The sequence below is a fragment of the Sander vitreus genome, chromosome 1 (assembly GCF_031162955.1).
Source record: "Sander vitreus isolate 19-12246 chromosome 1, sanVit1, whole genome shotgun sequence".
Lineage (NCBI taxonomy): Eukaryota > Metazoa > Chordata > Actinopteri > Perciformes > Percidae > Sander > Sander vitreus.
Window position 1 is genome coordinate 40,016,390 of NC_135855.1, and position 18,349 is coordinate 40,034,738.

The 18,349-nt window shown below is 48.8% G+C and overlaps 1 protein-coding gene across 1 annotated transcript in view; it reads right to left on the reverse strand.

Annotated features, from left to right (window-relative positions):
• The window catches only part of LOC144521308 (USP6 N-terminal-like protein), a 55,757-nt gene extending 42,684 nt beyond the window's left edge, over positions 1-13,073 (reverse strand). The window contains exons 1-2 of the mRNA XM_078255838.1: positions 13,001-13,073; positions 3,889-3,974 (exon numbers count right to left, since the gene is read on the reverse strand). Coding sequence (XP_078111964.1) covers positions 3,889-3,974; positions 13,001-13,066 — 152 coding nt within the window. The 5' untranslated portion in view covers positions 13,067-13,073. The remainder of the gene's footprint in view (positions 1-3,888; positions 3,975-13,000) is intronic.
• Between the last annotated feature and the right edge of the window lie 5,276 nt (positions 13,074-18,349).

Below are 18,349 nucleotides of genomic sequence, written 5' to 3' on the forward strand. Positions count from 1 at the left end.
GTTACCTCCAGGATCTGTGCTAAGCTAGGCTAGATGGAGCCGGTTACCTCCAGGATCTGTGCTAAGCTAGGCTAGATGGAGCCGGTTACCTCCAGGATCTGTGCTAAGCTAGGCTAGATGGAGCCGGTTACCTCCAGGATCTGTGCTAAGCTAGGCTAGATGGAGCCGGTTACCTCCAGGATCTGTGCTAAGCTAGGCTAGATGGAGCCAGTTACCTCCAGGATCTGTGCTAAGCTAGGCTAGATGGAGCAGGTTACCTCCAGGATCTGTGCTAAGCTAGGCTAGATGGAGCCGGTTACCTCCAGGATCTGTGCTAAGCTAGGCTAGATGGAGCCAGTTACCTCCAGGATCTGTGCTAAGCTAGGCTAGATGGAGCCGGTTACCTCCAGGATCTGTGCTAAGCTAGGCTAGATGGAGCCAGTTACCTCCAGGATCTGTGCTAAGCTAGGCTAGATGGAGCCAGTTACCTCCAGGATCTGTGCTAAGCTAGGCTAGATGGAGCCAGTTACCTCCAGGATCTGTGCTAAGCTAGGCTAGATGGAGCCGGTTACCTCCAGGATCTGTGCTAAGCTAGGCTAGATGGAGCCGGTTACCTCCAGGATCTGTGCTAAGCTAGGCTAGATGGAGCCGGTTACCTCCAGGATCTGTGCTAAGCTAGGCTAGATGGAGCCGGTTACCTCCAGGATCTGTGCTAAGCTAGGCTAGATGGAGCCAGTTACCTCCAGGATCTGTGCTAAGCTAGGCTAGATGGAGCCAGTTACCTCCAGGATCTGTGCTAAGCTAGGCTAGATGGAGCCGGTTACCTCCAGGATCTGTGCTAAGCTAGGCTAGATGGAGCCGGTTACCTCCAGGATCTGTGCTAAGCTAGGCTAGATGGAGCCGGTTACCTCCAGGATCTGTGCTAAGCTAGGCTAGATGGAGCCAGTTACCTCCAGGATCTGTGCTAAGCTAGGCTAGATGGAGCCGGTTACCTCCAGGATCTGTGCTAAGCTAGGCTAGATGGAGCAGTTACCTCCAGGATCTGTGCTAAGCTAGGCTAGATGGAGCCGGTTACCTCCAGGATCTGTGCTAAGCTAGGCTAGATGGAGCCAGTTACCTCCAGGATCTGTGCTAAGCTAGGCTAGATGGAGCCAGTTACCTCCAGGATCTGTGCTAAGCTAGGCTAGATGGAGCCAGTTACCTCCAGGATCTGTGCTAAGCTAGGCTAGATGGAGCAGTTACCTCCAGGATCTGTGCTAAGCTAGGCTAGATGGAGCCGGTTACCTCCAGGATCTGTGCTAAGCTAGGCTAGATGGAGCCAGTTACCTCCAGGATCTGTGCTAAGCTAGGCTAGATGGAGCCGGTTACCTCCAGGATCTGTGCTAAGCTAGGCTAGATGGAGCCGGTTACCTCCAGGATCTGTGCTAAGCTAGGCTAGATGGAGCCGGTTACCTCCAGGATCTGTGCTAAGCTAGGCTAGATGGAGCCGGTTACCTCCAGGATCTGTGCTAAGCTAGGCTAGTTGGAGCCGGTTACCTCCAGGATCTGTGCTAAGCTAGGCTAGATGGAGCCAGTTACCTCCAGGATCTGTGCTAAGCTAGGCTAGATGGAGCCGGTTACCTCCAGGATCTGTGCTAAGCTAGGCTAGATGGAGCCGGTTACCTCCAGGATCTGTGCTAAGCTAGGCTAGATGGAGCCGGTTACCTCCAGGATCTGTGCTAAGCTAGGCTAGATGGAGCCGGTTACCTCCAGGATCTGTGCTAAGCTAGGCTAGATGGAGCCGGTTACCTCCAGGATCTGTGCTAAGCTAGGCTAGATGGAGCCGGTTACCTCCAGGATCTGTGCTAAGCTAGGCTAGATGGAGCCAGTTACCTCCAGGATCTGTGCTAAGCTAGGCTAGATGGAGCCGGTTACCTCCAGGATCTGTGCTAAGCTAGGCTAGATTGGAGCCAGTTACCTCCAGGATCTGTGCTAAGCTAGGCTAGTTGGAGCCGGTTACCTCCAGGATCTGTGCTAAGCTAGGCTAGATGGAGCCGGTTACCTCCAGGATCTGTGCTAAGCTAGGCTAGATGGAGCCGGTTACCTCCAGGATCTGTGCTAAGCTAGGCTAGATGGAGCCGGTTACCTCCAGGATCTGTGCTAAGCTAGGCTAGATGGAGCCGGTTACCTCCAGGATCTGTGCTAAGCTAGGCTAGATGGAGCAGTTACCTCCAGGATCTGTGCTAAGCTAGGCTAGATGGAGCCGGTTACCTCCAGGATCTGTGCTAAGCTAGGCTAGATGGAGCCGGTTACCTCCAGGATCTGTGCTAAGCTAGGCTAGATGGAGCCAGTTACCTCCAGGATCTGTGCTAAGCTAGGCTAGATGGAGCAGTTACCTCCAGGATCTGTGCTAAGCTAGGCTAGATGGAGCCGGTTACCTCCAGGATCTGTGCTAAGCTAGGCTAGATGGAGCCGGTTACCTCCAGGATCTGTGCTAAGCTAGGCTAGATGGAGCCGGTTACCTCCAGGATCTGTGCTAAGCTAGGCTAGATGGAGCCGGTTACCTCCAGGATCTGTGCTAAGCTAGGCTAGATGGAGCCGGTTACCTCCAGGATCTGTGCTAAGCTAGGCTAGATGGAGCCGGTTACCTCCAGGATCTGTGCTAAGCTAGGCTAGATGGAGCCGGTTACCTCCAGGATCTGTGCTAAGCTAGGCTAGATGGAGCCGGTTACCTCCAGGATCTGTGCTAAGCTAGGCTAGATGGAGCCAGTTACCTCCAGGATCTGTGCTAAGCTAGGCTAGATGGAGCCGGTTACCTCCAGGATCTGTGCTAAGCTAGGCTAGATGGAGCCGGTTACCTCCAGGATCTGTGCTAAGCTAGGCTAGATGGAGCCGGTTACCTCCAGGATCTGTGCTAAGCTAGGCTAGTTGGAGCCGGTTACCTCCAGGATCTGTACTAAGCTAAGCTAATTGGAGCCTGTTACCTCCAGGATCTGTGCTAAGCTAAGCTAATTGGAGCCTGTTACCTCCAGGATCTGTGCTAAGCTAAGCTAGTTGGAGACTGTTACCTCCAGGATCTGTGCTAAGCTAGGCTAGTTGGAGCCGGTTACCTCCAGGATTTGTGCTAAGCTAGGTTAGATGGAGCAGGTTACCTCCAGGATCTGCGCTAAGCTAGGCTAGATGGAGCAGGTTACCTCCAGGATCTGTGCTAACCTAGGCTAGATGGAGCCGGTTACCTCCAGGATCTGTGCTAAGCTAGGCTAGATGGAGCCGGTTACCTCCAGGATCTGTGCGAAGCTAGGCTAGATGGAGCCGGTTACCTCCAGGATCTGTGCTAAGCTAGGCTAGATGGAGCCGGTTACCTTCAGGATCTGTGCTAAGCTAGGCTAGATGGAGCAGGTTACCTCCAGGATCTGCGCTAAGCTAAGCTAGTTGGAGCCTGTTACCTCCAGGATCTGTTCTAAGCTAGGCTAGTTGGAGCCGGTTACCTCCAGGATCTGTGCTAAGCTAGGCTAGATGGAGCCAGTTACCTCCAGGATCTGTGCTAAGCTAGGCTAGATGGAGCCGGTTACCTCCAGGATCTGTGCTAAGCTAGGCTAGTTGGAGCCGGTTACCTCCAGGATCTGTGCTAAGCTAGGCTAGATGGAGCAGGTTACCTCCAGGATCTGCGCTAAGCTAGGCTAGTTGGAGCCGGTTACCTCCCCCGCTTTACGTTCAAAACAAAATGAGACCAACCTACCGAGTTGGTTCAAATATGAAGATGTATTCCCGCCGCCGCTAAGGGCGATAATTTATGAAACGCTCCTGAGGGTCGTATTAGAGGGGGGGACAAACGACTCATATACTGCGTGTGTTTTGGAGGACTTGTTGGAAGGAACCGGATGTCTCCAGTGTGAAGAGAGAAACAAAATGACGGACGGACGGACTTACTGCATGAAGCCGAAGCGGTCAATGACTTTGTAGATACTGTAGTCAGCATCTTCCCAGGGGTCGATCTGCACCCCGCCCTGCCTGCCCTGAAGACACAAACACACAGAAGCACACAGTATTGGCTACATTTACACTACTATTATTATTGTTATTTATTTTTTTGTGGGGCATTTTTTCCCTTTATTAGATAGTGACAGTGGATAGATAGGAAAGGTGGAAGAGAGAGATGGGGGATGACACGCAGCAAAGGGCAGCAGGTCCCGCACCGCTGAAAAGGACTCCGCCTACATGGGGCGCACGCTCTTACTGGGTGAGCTAGAGACCGCCCCCTACGTTTTGGTTTTGACTCTGTGCACACAAGAGTTTTAGCTACAGTAGCAGAAATATTAGGAAATATTCTCCATATTTGATTTGGGTATTGATACCAATACCGTGACTTGATACCGGTTACTAAACGATGGAGGACTGCAGGGGGTACGTGTCCCCCTAGGGGTACTCTGGAGGACTGCAGGGGGTACGTGTCCCTCTAGGGGTACTCTGGAGGACTGCAGGGGGTACGTGTCCCTCTAGGGGTACTCTGGAGGACTGCAGGGGGTACGTGTCCCCCTAGGGGTACTCTGGAGGACTGCAGGGGGTACGTGTCCCCCTAGGGGTACTCTGGAGGACTGCAGAGTACGTGTCCCCTCTAGGGGTACTTTGGAGGACTGCAGGGGAGTGCGTGTCCCTCTAGGGGTACTCTGGAGGACTGCAGGGGAGTACGTGTCCCCTCTAGGGGTACTCTGGAGGACTGCAGGGGAGTACGTGTCCCCCTAGGGGGTACTCTGGAGGACTGCAGGGGAGTACGTGTCCCTCTAGGGGTACTTTGGAGGACTGCAGGGGAGTACGTGTCCCCTCTAGGGGGTACTCTGGAGGACTGCAGGGGAGTACGTGTCCCCTCTAGGGGTACTCTGGAGGACTGCAGGGGGTACGTGTCCCCTCTAGGGGTACTCTGGAGGACTGCAGGGGGTACGTGTCCCTCTAGGGTTACTTTGGAGGACTGCAGGGGGTACGTGTCCCCTCTAGGGGTACTTTGGAGGACTGCAGGGGAGTACGTGTCCCCTCTAGTGGGTACTCTGGAGGACTGCAGGGGGTACGTGTCCCTCTAGGGGTACTCTGGAGGACTGCAGGGGGTACGTGTCCCCCTAGGGGTACTCTGGAGGACTGCAGGGGTACGTGTCCCCCTAGGGGGTACTCTGGAGGACTGCAGGGGGTACGTGTCCCCTCTAGGGGTACTCTGGAGGACTGCAGGGGGGTACGTGTCCCCCTAGGGGTACTTTGGAGGACTGCAGGGGAGTACGTGTCCCCTCTAGGGGTACTCTGGAGGACTGCAGGGGAGTACGTGTCCCCCTAGGGGTACTTTGGAGGACTGCAGGGGGTACGTGTCCCCTCTAGGGGTACTTTGGAGGACTGCAGAGGGGTACGTGTCCCCTCTAGGGGTACTCTGGAGGACTGCAGGGGGGTACGTGTCCCCCTAGGGGTACTCTGGAGGACTGCAGGGGAGTACGTGTCCCCTCTAGGGGTACTCTGGAGGACTGCAGGGGGGTACGTGTCCCCTCTAGGGGTACTCTGGAGGACTGCAGGGGTGCACGTGTCCCCTCTAGGGGTACTCTGGAGGACTGCAGGGGAGTACGTGTCCCCCTAGGGGGTACTCTGGAGGACTGCAGGGGGTACGTGTCCCTCTAGGGTTACTTTGGAGGACTGCAGGGGGTACGTGTCCCTCTAAGGGTACTTTGGAGGACTGCAGGGGGTACGTGTCCCTCTAGTGGTACTTTGGAGGACTGCAGGGGGTACGTGTCCCTCTAGGGGTACTCTGGAGGACTGCAGGGGGTACGTGTCCCCCTAGGGGTACTCTGGAGGACTGCAGGGGGTACGTGTCCCCCTAGTGGTACTTTGGAGGACTGCAGGGGGTACGTGTCCCTCTAAGGGTACTTTGGAGGACTGCAGGGGGTACGTGTCCCCCTAGGGGTACTTCGGAGGACTGCAGGGGGTACGTGTCCCTCTAGGGGTACTCTGGAGGACTGCAGGGGGTACGTGTCCCCCTAGGGGTACTTTGGAGGACTGCAGGGGGTACGTGTCCCTCTAAGGGTACTTTGGAGGACTGCAGGGGGTACGTGTCCCTCTAGGAGTACTTTGGAGGACTGCAGGGGGTACGTGTCCCCCTAGTGGTACTCTGGAGGACTGCAGGGGGTACGTGTCCCTCTAAGGGTACTTTGGAGGACTGCAGGGGGTACGTGTCCCTCTAGGGGTACTCTGGAGGACTGCAGGGGGTACGTGTCCCTCTAGTGGTACTCTGGAGGACTGCAGGGGGTACGTGTCCCTCTAGTAGTACTTTGGAGGACTGCAGGGGGTACGTGTCCCTCTAGGAGTACTTTGGAGGACTGCAGGGGGTACGTGTCCCTCTAGGGTTACTTTGGAGGACTGCAGGGGGTACGTGTCCCCCTAGGGGTACTTTGGAGGACTGCAGGGGGTACAAGGCTTAAAAACACTGTTCAAAGGGGGAACATTATTGAACACTGCTCTCGAGTGTTTCTTCTTTTTGCAGCAGAAAGCTAAGGCTCCTGTGTCTTGCGTCCTGATGACGTCATCACGTTACGTGACGTCCGGTGCAAAACCGTGTGACACCATTTCGGTCGCAGACCAAACGCCTTCACACTCTAAAAACTGAGGTTTCTACATTCAGAAACCTTTTGGATCAAAGTGTGTTTTGTTTTTTTATTTAGTAAATGATGAAAACACATTTTACATACACATTAATTTATGACACAATTTCAATACTTTGATTAGATATTATGCTTCATTGACTTACATAACCTTTTCGTTTAGGTTGTGCTGATTTTAGGGATATGACGCATTTGAAGATACTCTATACTAAGAAATGACATCACAGTTTAAAGGTTTTTAAACCCAAACTTCTCTGTAGCAGCAAAGTAGCACTGAAACGCAAATGTGTGTTCAGACTCTGCATTATAAGCACGAAGTTTCAGAGTAATGTTTGCATGATGGAAAATCCATTCAGGCTACAATCTGGTCCCAGTGTTGACACAACAGAGAGGGAACTAATCCTCCGACAGCCTACCGGAGACGCTTCGGAATAACAACGCTGCTGCGTGGTTGGCTGCATGTCTGGACGGCAGCCAATCAGCCGGTTGCTCTCAGCGAGGGGGGGGTGGGGAGGGGGGGGGAGGGGAGGGGAGAGAGGGTCAGAGTGTGCACACAGATAGAAAGTGTTGGGCTTCTTCGTGGTTGAGTCGGCACTCTGGGCCCCCGGAGGTGCTGGAGTGATGTCAGCGTCAGGAAAGTGAGAGGACTAAAAATACTTCCTCAGTGAGGAGGGTTCGGAGCGGCGGAAACTCAGACAGCGTTACAGAAGGAGATATGAGCCGCATGAATACAGATGTCACGATGATTAGATAGATAGATAGATAGATAGATAGATAGATAGATAGATAGATAGATAGATAGAGAGAGGTAGAGAGAGATAGAGAGAGGTAGAGAGAGAGAGAGGTAGAGAGATAGCTAGAGAGGTAGGTAGGTAGTTAGATAGATGGATAGATAGATAGAGAGAGAGATAGAGAGGTAGAGACATAGATAGAGAGGTAGAGAGATAGATAGAGATAGAGAGAGAGATAGAGAGAGAGAGAGGTAGAGAGAGAGAGATAGAGAGATAGAGAGGTAGAGAGATAGAGAGATAGAGAGGTAGAGAGGTAGAGAGAGGTAGAGAGAGATGAGGGAGAGATGAGAGAGAGAGAGATAGAGAGATGAGAGAGAGAGATGAGAGAGAGTAGAGTAGAGAGAGAGATAGAGAGAGTAGAGAGAGTAGAGAGATAGAGAGAGAGAGTAGAGAGAGAGAGAGAGAGAGAGAGAGAGAGAGAGAGAGAGATAGATAGAGAGAGAGGTAGAGAGAGAGAGAGAGAGAGAGAGAGAGGTAGAGAGATAGAGAGATAGAGAGGTAGAGAGAGAGATAGAGAGATAGAGAGATAGAGAGATAGAGAGAGAGAGAGGTAGAGAGATAGAGAGAGAGGTAGAGAGAGAGGTAGAGAGAGAGAGAGAGAGAGGTAGAGAGAGAGAGAGATAGAGAGAGAGATAGAGAGGTAGAGAGAGAGGTAGAGAGATAGAGAGGTAGAGAGAGAGGTAGAGAGAGAGAGAGAGAGAGATAGATAGAGAGATAGAGAGATAGAGAGGTAGAGAGATAGAGAGAGAGGTAGAGAGAGAGGTAGAGAGAGAGAGAGAGAGAGAGAGAGAGAGAGAGAGAGAGAGAGAGAGAGAGAGAGAGAGAGAGAGAGAGAGAGAGAGAGAGAGAGAGAGAGAGAGACAGAGAGGTAGAGAGATGAGAGGTAGAGAGAGAGAGAGAGAGAGATAGAGAGAGAGAGAGAGAGAGAGAGAGAGAGAGAGAGAGAGAGAGAGAGAGAGAGAGAGAGAGAGAGAGAGAGAGAGAGAGAGAGGAGAGAGAGAGAGATAGAGAGAGAGAGAGAGGTAGAGAGGTAGAGAGAGAGAGAGAGAGAGAGAGATAGAGAGAGAGAGAGAGAGTAGAGAGAGAGAGAGAGAGAGAGAGAGAGAGAGAGAGAGAGAGAGAGAGAGAGAGAGAGAGAGAGAGAGAGAGAGAGAGAGAGAGAGAGAGAGAGATAGAGAGATAGAGAGGTAGAGAGATAGAGAGGTAGAGAGATAGATAGAGAGATAGAGAGATAGAGAGATAGAGAGATAGAGAGATAGAGAGAGAGATAGAGAGATAGAGAGAGAGAGAGAGGTAGAGAGGTGTATAAGCACCGCTGAACTCACTAAAATAGAATTCAGTGAGTGAATTAATTCAACATATAACTTGTAAGACACCAGAAGAAACTGAATCAAAGGTTTAGCTGTGGTTTCCATCTCGGACCAAAGGGTTGGATGTCAGTCTGAGCATCAAGCCTCCATGCTTTGCCAGTATTAAGCCATAAGTAGTTAAAAGTGTGTCCGTTTACCATGTATGAAGGACACACTATATCGTTTTGTCATCGCGAAAGCCTACGACACATCGCGAAAGACGCACATTTTTTGTGTTGGTTAAAAGAAAATGTCTTTAGACGAAGTAAAAAGCCTTTATTGTGATGGCTTGGTCATCTTAAACCTTTAAAAACACTTGTCTCGGCATACAAGCCTTCGTCAGGGAGTCAACAGTTTTCACACAGGAAAAGACTTTCTCATAAGCTTTCAAACCAACCAATCAGAGGCCTCCATTTGGCAGATGCAGGTTTATCATACAAAGACCTCTAGATGTCCTCCTTATCACCTAATAGAACAGGATTTTCGTGACTTCACATCAAGATAAAACAATACGTTGTATTTTAGCAGAATACTGAAAGCAGCAGAAAGGCAGAGTACACTTTAATAAGTATTTATTTGACATTTATTTAACAACATTATCTCATATTGTCCTCATATCGTGCAGCCCTAGTCTTGATGCAAGTGAACTCGTCAGGATACATTGCTGTCTTATTCCCCAGAGTTGATACGTGTCAAAAGTCTCCATTTTATCATTCCCACATCACGTAGTCAAAGGTTTTGTACGGCTGCATGTGTCGAGAACGGTTTGGCTTCTTTTGTCTGAAGAAAAAGTGTGTTAAGACCTCTGTAAATATCTCAAATTAAGGCATTAAAAAAGCCATTGCTTTGGTCTAGAGCAGTTGTCGGTACACGATCCGTGCGGACTGCACGATCCGTCCTGCGCATGCGCAGATGATAATCCTGTTTTACCAAGAATACGACCATAGACGTATATAAAAGGATACAGCACTGCACGATCTGTTCCACGCTAGCCTCCACCGGGAAGCTAACGTTAGTTTAGCTAATAGCTAATTTGGCTAAACTCTAGCTGACAGTTTGATTCAGTCTAAAATAACGTTAACTCAAACTAAACACTGGGAAAAACAGGCTACAGATACATTAAGACTTTACAGTAATAACAATAAAGACAAGTATTGATTGATTGTTTTTTAAATAAGCACAAGTAGTAAAGTAGAACTGACGTAACAGCTGTTGTATATTTTAACAGTTATTTTCAGGTTTTATTTTGAGGGTCTTATAGGGAGTTATTACATGCTGTCTCAGCTAGCGCTTAGCCGAATTAGCTGTTAGCTAAACTAACGTTAGCTTCCCGGTGGAGGCTAACGTGGAACAGATCGTGCAGTTCCGTATCCTCGGTAAACATGATTATCATCGGCGTATGTGTGAACATTTTGCGCATGTGCAGGATGGATCGTGCAGGCAGCACAGATCGTGTACCGACAGCAGTCATTCCCAAACTGTGGTCCGCGGACCACTAGTGGTCCGTGAGGGTACTGCAGGTGGTCCATGGAAAAGCTAAATAATATATAAAATAATAGTTTCTTAACCTTCATTTTTAACCAGGAGTAGGCCTACTGTGTTTTCATTAAGTGTGTATAGCGCCAGAGGCAAAGAACGTTGTCATGATCACATCACACGCATAGCCTTTAAAATAACCCTTTTCCTGCGGCAGCTGAAGAAATTCAACCTGCCAAAGACAATGATGGTGCACTTCTACACAGCCATCATTGAGTCCATCCTCACATCCTCCATCACCATCTGGTACGCTGCTAGCACAGCCAAGGACAAGGGCAGACTGTTCTCACATCCTCCATCACCATCTGGTACGCTGCTGCCACAGCCGAGGACAAGGGCAGACTGTTCTCACATCCTCCATCACCATCTGGTACGCTGCTGCCACAGCCGAGGACAAGGGCAGACTGCAGCGTGTTATTCGGTCAGCAGAGAAGGTGATTGGCTGCAATCTGCCGCCGCTCCAGGACCTTTACGCCACCAGGACTCTGAAGCATGCTGGATCGTGCTTGTGGCCGACCCCTCCCACCCCGGACACAAACTCTTTGAGCCACTCCCCTCTGGCAGGAGGCTGAGGTCCATCAGGACCAGAACCTCACGTCACATGAACAGCTTTTCCCCCTCCGCCACTAGCCTTATTAACAAGGCCCGGACCCCACCCTGACTCTCCATCTTCATGCCACTGTTCCCTCTCTGCTTTAATGCTCTTTGCTCTTTATTTTTAACTTAATACATACTGTGTACATATACTTATACTCATATTGTTTATACCTATACTTATATTGTTTAATATTCCATCTAGAGAATGTGTGACGTGCACCAACAACACCAAAACTAATTCCTTGTATGCGTTAAAAAACGTACTTGGCAATAAAACCCTTTCTGATTCTGATTCTAAAAGCCAGTTTATATGAAACAAACTGTTTTAGATTATAAATGGACTGAATAAGGCCTATTATTATTTTAATTTCCAGATAGTTTCTTGATCTCGCGTTTCTGAAAGGTTTTGCGGAGGTGCTGTTAAGTGGACAAACTCACATAGCCTCCTTTTGAGGACTCTGAAGATTAATAATCCCCTAAAATCGCTGTATAGATGTCATACTCCATTGCTATGGAAATAAGCCCGTTGTTCAAATGGACCTGATTATTAGACCTTGGGCGCTTGGGTAAATAAATAAATGAAATATGTGGCAGCCTCGTTCATCGCGCTTTGGAGGAGAGTCTGGCCGAGCGAGACTAGAGGTAGTGTTTTAAGACCTGTTTTAAATGACTTAAGACCTAGAACACAATACTTGAGCACATTTAAGACTGTTTAAGGCCTAAAATTAATGTTTGACTTTTTAAGACCCCACAGAAACCTTGTGAATGAGACTAGAAACATCACCGCGAACCGCCGAACACATGTACCCAGTTGGAAGCTAGTGGTGGTGGTGAACAAGTGTTCATTTGTGAAAATGATCTCACTGAAAAAACACACTGTTTGCCACAGAGCTTATTTTCTAAAATAATGCATGCACGCTTCATTTTAAAAAGGCTTTTAAATGAATGTATACATGAACGTATTGTAGCTGTTCCACCTGAGTATGACATATTCACTGTTTGAACATTATATCTGCTGGCCTTGAATCTGTTTGAATAGAGAGAGAGATGGAGCCAGAGAGCAGGACGTGTCGGAGCAAGAGAGGTGAAGCAAGCTTCTAGCTCGGTCTCTCTGGAACCTGCATGAGAGACATGAACCTGTATGTATCTGTGACAGGCGTTTACCCAGAGTTCTCCTGGGATTAACCTTTTCCCAAGCCCTGCTCCTGCTCTCTGCATCCAGACACAGAAATCACTTCAGCCAGCCCCCAGAGGTCGGTGTCAAGTCAATCGCTGCACAGTGTGTCACAGCTGTTGCTATGGCTAGACAGAGCAGCCCCCCCCACACACACACACACACACACACACACACAACCCCACACACCCTCCGCCCCAAAGCTGCTGAGCTAAATTTAACGTCTGGCTTCCACCGTCTCCATTTCCATTTCTCTCTGCTTCCAGCAAAGATGCAGAAGCTCATCAATTCAATGCAGTGTTCATTTATAGTGAATTATAACAGGAGTTATCTCTGGACACATTACAGATAGAGTAGGTCTACAGCACACTATAGTTTACAGAGACCCAACAATACCCTCCCCTAGAGCAGGCATTCGGTGCGACAGTGGTAGAGGGAAAACTTCCTTGAAACAGGCAGAAACTTCTTCATTTAGTTTTAGTAATTGACCAAAAAATGACCAGGATTTGCTTCTCATTCCTGGTTGTAATGTTAAGTTTCATTACACGTCAGATTTAATCGCATCAAACCACAGGCACAAACATATTATTATGCAACGTGTTATTAATGGCAGCGTGCTCACATCCACCCACACACATTCACAGAGTATTGTTCTCCACACATGCAGAAATGCACACACACACACACACATTTGAATTTACGCTCTCGTCCTTCTCAGCGCGTCTCTCAACCACAAAATGAAGCGAGTGTGAACACTTCCTCCTACAGAATAACACATAATGTAGCTTCAAGTTTGGCACACTTTTCTCAAATGAACAGGGAAGACATTGTACAGAATATCTGCTAACTAGAGCTGGGACTGTCAGACTTTTTTGTTCTGGTATGAATCTAAAAAGACGCTGTAGAAAACATGTTCCATCTGGACCAAATAAAGACTGTTTGTGTGTGTTGGAAGCACAAACTTACCGTAGCATATTTCAAGATGATATCAGCGCGTTCCTCTGCTATTAGAGTCTCAATGTCTTTCTTCATGTCAATATCTGCAGAGAGACGAGAGGAAAGGAAGAACTGCATGAGCTGGAGAACAACAACAACAACAACAACAACGACGACAACAACTCAAGATGACTCATGGAGAAAAAAAGATCCCAGCTGAGAGATGTGGGCGCCGGTTGGCCTCCAAACCAACAGGATGAGCTGGCAGCTCTGTGAAACAAACACACCTGTTTGTAATGATTTCATCGGCTGAAACCTTGGAATAAAAATCACATTATTTAAAAAAAAATCAACAGTAATATGTTAAAGGACAATTCCGGCGCAAAACAAACCTAGGGGTTAATAACAGATGTGTAACCACTCTGTCGCTCTCTGGGACGTGTTTTCATGCTAATCCAATGAGTTTGGAGCTTGAAAGACGCTAGCGCGGGCCGCTCATTAGCTTACAACGCTAGTATTTGGGGCACAGGGAACGTAAAAACGTGGAAATGTACTTCTGTTGATCCAGACTAGCCTTTAGCTAGTGGGAAGTCTGAGATGTGTTTGGTAATCACATTGTGGTTTCCTGTCATAGCACCTTTGTGTAGTTGGCAGCTTGATTCCCAAGCATCTTACTGTATATGACGGCAGCTCTCTCATATGACCCCATTAGCTGTCTGATGGACAAACCTGCAGTACGCTGCCCACTCCGGACCTTGCTTCCAGACCTCTGAATCCGTGACCGAATGTTATAGAGAGGTGAAGTCCCTCTAGGGGTTATTAACAGATGTGGACCCACTCTGTCGCTCTCTGGGACATGTTTTCATGCTAATCGAATGAGTTTGGAGCTTGAAAGATGCTAGCTAACTTCAACGGTAGCATAATGAGGGTCCCAACATGTTAACCGAAGCATTGAGAACTTTGTAAGTGTACAGACAGTTTATGAAAAGATAGATTATAAAGACAGTTTATTGCGGGAGCTCCGTGAAAGGGCTACGAGAGAGAGAGAGCTACCGGTAGTCAATGCTGCAACACAGCCTCGTACTTCTGGAAACTGGTGGTGTACCTGCGGACATTGTGAAGCTATGGCCACCGAGCAGGAGTGTCTGTGTTGCAAGGAGTGGGACCTGTTGCGTCGCGATGCCCAAGATGACTGTTTTGTACAGTCTGAAGATTTCCCCTCTCTGATAAACAGGGCTGTACTTTTTCGGCGTCCCTCCGGTAGCGTTGTAAGCTAATCAGCGGTCCGCGCTAGCGTCTTTCAAGCTCCAAACTCATTAGATTAGCATGAAAACATGTCCCAGAGAGCGACAGAGTTGGTACACATCTGTTAATAACCCCTAGGTTCGTTTTGCGCCGGAATTGTCCTTTAACAATGTTTTCAACATGTCGAACCATTGGGACATTACTAGTCTCTCCCCGTTGACTACTGTACATATTTTTTTCCGAAATAAGGTCCCATGGAGGGACTTCACCTCTCTATAACATTCGGTCACGGATTCAGAGGTCTGGAAGCAAGGTCCGGAGTGGGCAGCGTACTGCAGGTTTGTCCATCAGACAGCTAATGGGGTCATATGAGAGAGCTGCCGTCATATACAGTAAGATGCTTGGGAATCAAGCTGCCAACTACACAAAGGTGCTATGACAGGAAACCACAATGTGATTACCAAACACATCTCAGACTTCCCACTAGCTAAAGGCTAGTCTGGATCAACAGAAGTACATTTCCAGGCAGGGAAATGTATCCACCAGCCAAATGCTGGTAAAAATATCCAAGTGACTGGTAGCGTTGCTTCACTCACCAGCCCAAAATAACAATGGTAATCTATGGAGCTGCTGGTCAAATTTGAACATTCACTAGCCATTTGGCTGGTGGACGAAAAAGTTAATTTCAAACCCTGTTTCAAGGATAAAGCCTGACATCATGCGCGGGATGTCCTTCACCTTCCTCTCTCTGTGTGTGTTGCCGTTCTCAAACTCCGTTCTCTGTGGGAAACAACAACAACCTTCGAGCTAGCGAGCTACACGCTGAAAATGTCAAGTTCTGAAGAACATTTAGACGGTGCAACAAGGCAGACCTGCTCAGTTCTTTCAGGGAATGATTGGAAAGATTTATAAAGAAGATGTTTAGGTCATTTCCTCTCTAACTGGGAGGTTTTGGGACTGATTGGTGGGATTGCTGTGGATGAAGTACACACAGAGATACACTGGTAAGAGCCAATGAGGTTTAACCATGTATCAGCTCATTTAAACAGCTCACGTTACTGTATTGTGTCAACAGTTAACTTCATTTAATATTGGATGTGGAGTTTCCTTTTGCGGGGTGCAAATGTTCCACCAGAACCAGTTCCTTCCTGAGACTATTTAGCAGAGCCACCGTCGCTGCGTTCAGAGCTTAGCCCGTCCCAAGACGACTGTGATTGGTTTAAAGAAATGCAATCAACCCAGAGTGGTTTTTTTTCTCCTATCCCAGTATGCAACTGTGCTGTAGCCAGACCTTACTCCGCAGCGCTGAGGAGATAGAGCTGGCTGTAAGAAACTAGCTAAAGGCTGACAATATGTAAAACACAGGTCTGCAATGCAGTACAATTAACAGTATGGCATGTCGTTACATGGTATGGTAGGATATGATATCATAACATCAATCCACTCTTGTGTCTTTTACAACAATGCACACAATCCCAGCCGGAGACAGAGGGTCGCTCCCCAAACGTATTAATCATGCTTCGTCTACATTCTCTGTACGGATGCCCACCAGGGGCAGGACCTGGAGTGGTAATCTGGACGTGCAAACCATCTGGATTAGGAATATCTCTATAGTGGGATTATGCAACAAAAGTCTGTTGCTCCCAAAGCAGGAACAAAGAGGAACAAAGAGCTGTGAGGCTCTGCAGCCAGACCAGCAGACAGCAGTGTACGAGGGCTGCACTAGTGATGGGCTCATTTCTAATTCTCAGCATAAACATTGATGTTCCTTTGTTGGTTTAATAGCCGATAACTTCACAAAAACCTTTGTTGCTGTGGCCATGATTTGCACCTGTGCACAATGCTAAAAATGTTTCTTCTCTAATGGCAGAAATTGATAACGTTTGAGCAATTTATCAGGATCACATCCCCCTCGTTAAACCACAGCCAATCTGGCAGCTTTATTTGTATAGCACATTTTCGGCAACACTGCAATTTAGGGCGTTTTCACACATGAAAGTCTGAAACAAGGTTCATGTTTTTGTTACATTGTCTTCATTTGATCCGGTAAGTTTTGGTTTCACACTGCAGTTATGCAAGCGCACTAAAGATCTAAATGTGACAAAACTACATCCTGCCGTCATCACATACGTGAGCTGCGTCTCCAGATACTTATAACTGATTGGTTTGTAGACGGGCTTCCTCGTCCTCTCGTATCCTCTCTCTGTGTCGGAGGTTTTTCAACTGCTCGCCTCTACTGACTGCTGCTCTCTCCTACTGACTGCTGCTCTCCTCTACTGACTGCTGCTGCTCTCTCCTACTGACTGCTGCTCTCCTCTACTGACTGCTGCTCTCCTCTACTGACTGCTGCTGCTCTCTCCTCTACTGACTGCTGCTCTCCTCTACTGACTGCTGCTCTCTCCTACTGACTGCTGCTCTCCCCTACTGACTGCTGCTCTCCTCTACTGACTGCTGCTCTCTCCTACTGACTGCTGCTCTCTCCTACTGACTGCTGCTCTCTCCTACTGACTGCTGCTCTCTCCTACTGACTGCTGCTCTCTCCTACTGACTGCTGCTCTCTCCTACTGACTGCTGCTCTCCCCTACTGACTGCTGCTGCTCTCTCTTCTACTGACTGCTGCTCTCTCCTACTGACTGCTGCTCTCTCCTACTGACTGCTGCTCTCCTCTACTGACTGCTGCGGCTCTTCAGAGACAAACTGAAACCTACACTGTACATTTACTACCACTTAACAAGTAAACTGCTGATGTATTCCCTTAAAAGTGCTTTACAGGAAACATTAAAGAGCACTTAAAACAATTAAAAACATCTGTCAAAACAGGTATGAAACTGGTATGAAATACAAGAAGAAATAAATAATTAGAAAGGCAGCATCAAACAGAAGAGTCTTCAGTCTTGATTTAAAAGAACTGAGTTGCAGCGGACCTGCGGTTTTCTATTCTTTCTGCAGTTTGTTCCAGATATGTGGAGCATAAAAACTGAACGCTGCTTCTCCCTGTTTAGTTCTGACTCTGGGGACAAAGAAGCAGACCTGTCCCAGACGACCTGAGAGGTCTGGGTGGGTCATAGTGTAGCAGACCTGTCCCAGACGACCTGAGAGGTCTGGGTGGGTCATAGTGTAGCAGACCTGTCCCAGACCAGCTGAGAGGTCTGGGTGGGTCATAGTGTAGCAGACCTGTCCCTGACCACCTGAGAGGTCTGGGTGGGTCATAGTGTAGCAGACCTGTCCCAGATGACCTGAGAGGTCTGGGTGGGTCATAGTGTAGCAGACCTGTCCCAGACCAGCTGAGAGGTCTGGGTGGGTCATAGTGTAGCAGACCTGTCCCAGACGACCTGAGAGGTCTGGGTGGGTCATAGTGTAGCAGACCTGTCCCAGACGACCTGAGAGGTCTGGGTGGGTCATAGTGTAGCAGACCTGTCCCAGACGACCTGAGAGGTCTGGGAGGGTCATAGTGTAGCAGACCTGTCCCAGACGACCTGAGAGGTCTGGGGGGTTCATAGTGTAGCAGACCTGTCCCAGACGACCTGAGAGGTCTGGGTGGGTCATAGCGTAGCAGACCTGTCTCAGACGACCTGAGAGGTCTGGGTGGGTCATAGCTTAGCAGACCTGTCACAGACGACCTGAGAGGTCTGGGGGGTTCATAGCGTAGCAGACCTATCCCAGACGACCTGAGAGGTCTGGGTGGGTCATAGTGTAGCAGACCTGTCCCAGACGACCTGAGAGGTCTGGGGGGTTCATAGTGTAGCAGACCTGTCCCTGACCACCTGAGAGGTCTGGGTGGGTCATAGTGTAGCAGACCTGTCCCAGACGACCTGAGAGGTCTGGGTGGGTCATAGTGTAGACAGGAAGCAGAACTGGACTGATGTGATCCACTTTCTTGGTCTCAGTGGGAACTCCAGCAGCAGCGTTCTGAATCAGCTGTCTAATTGATTTTGTGTCACATTGTATAATATATGTTTTGAGGCATGCCAGATTGTGCAATAACACCTGGCCAAATCATAGCGTGAAGGTGGTAATAAAAAAAGCAAGCAGGTATAAGCTGATCCAGCATCCATTCTGTTCCAGACTGTGGCTGAATGTGGGTTACCAAGGTTGAATAATTGAGTAAGGAGGAAGATGGATGTCCTGTCTAGT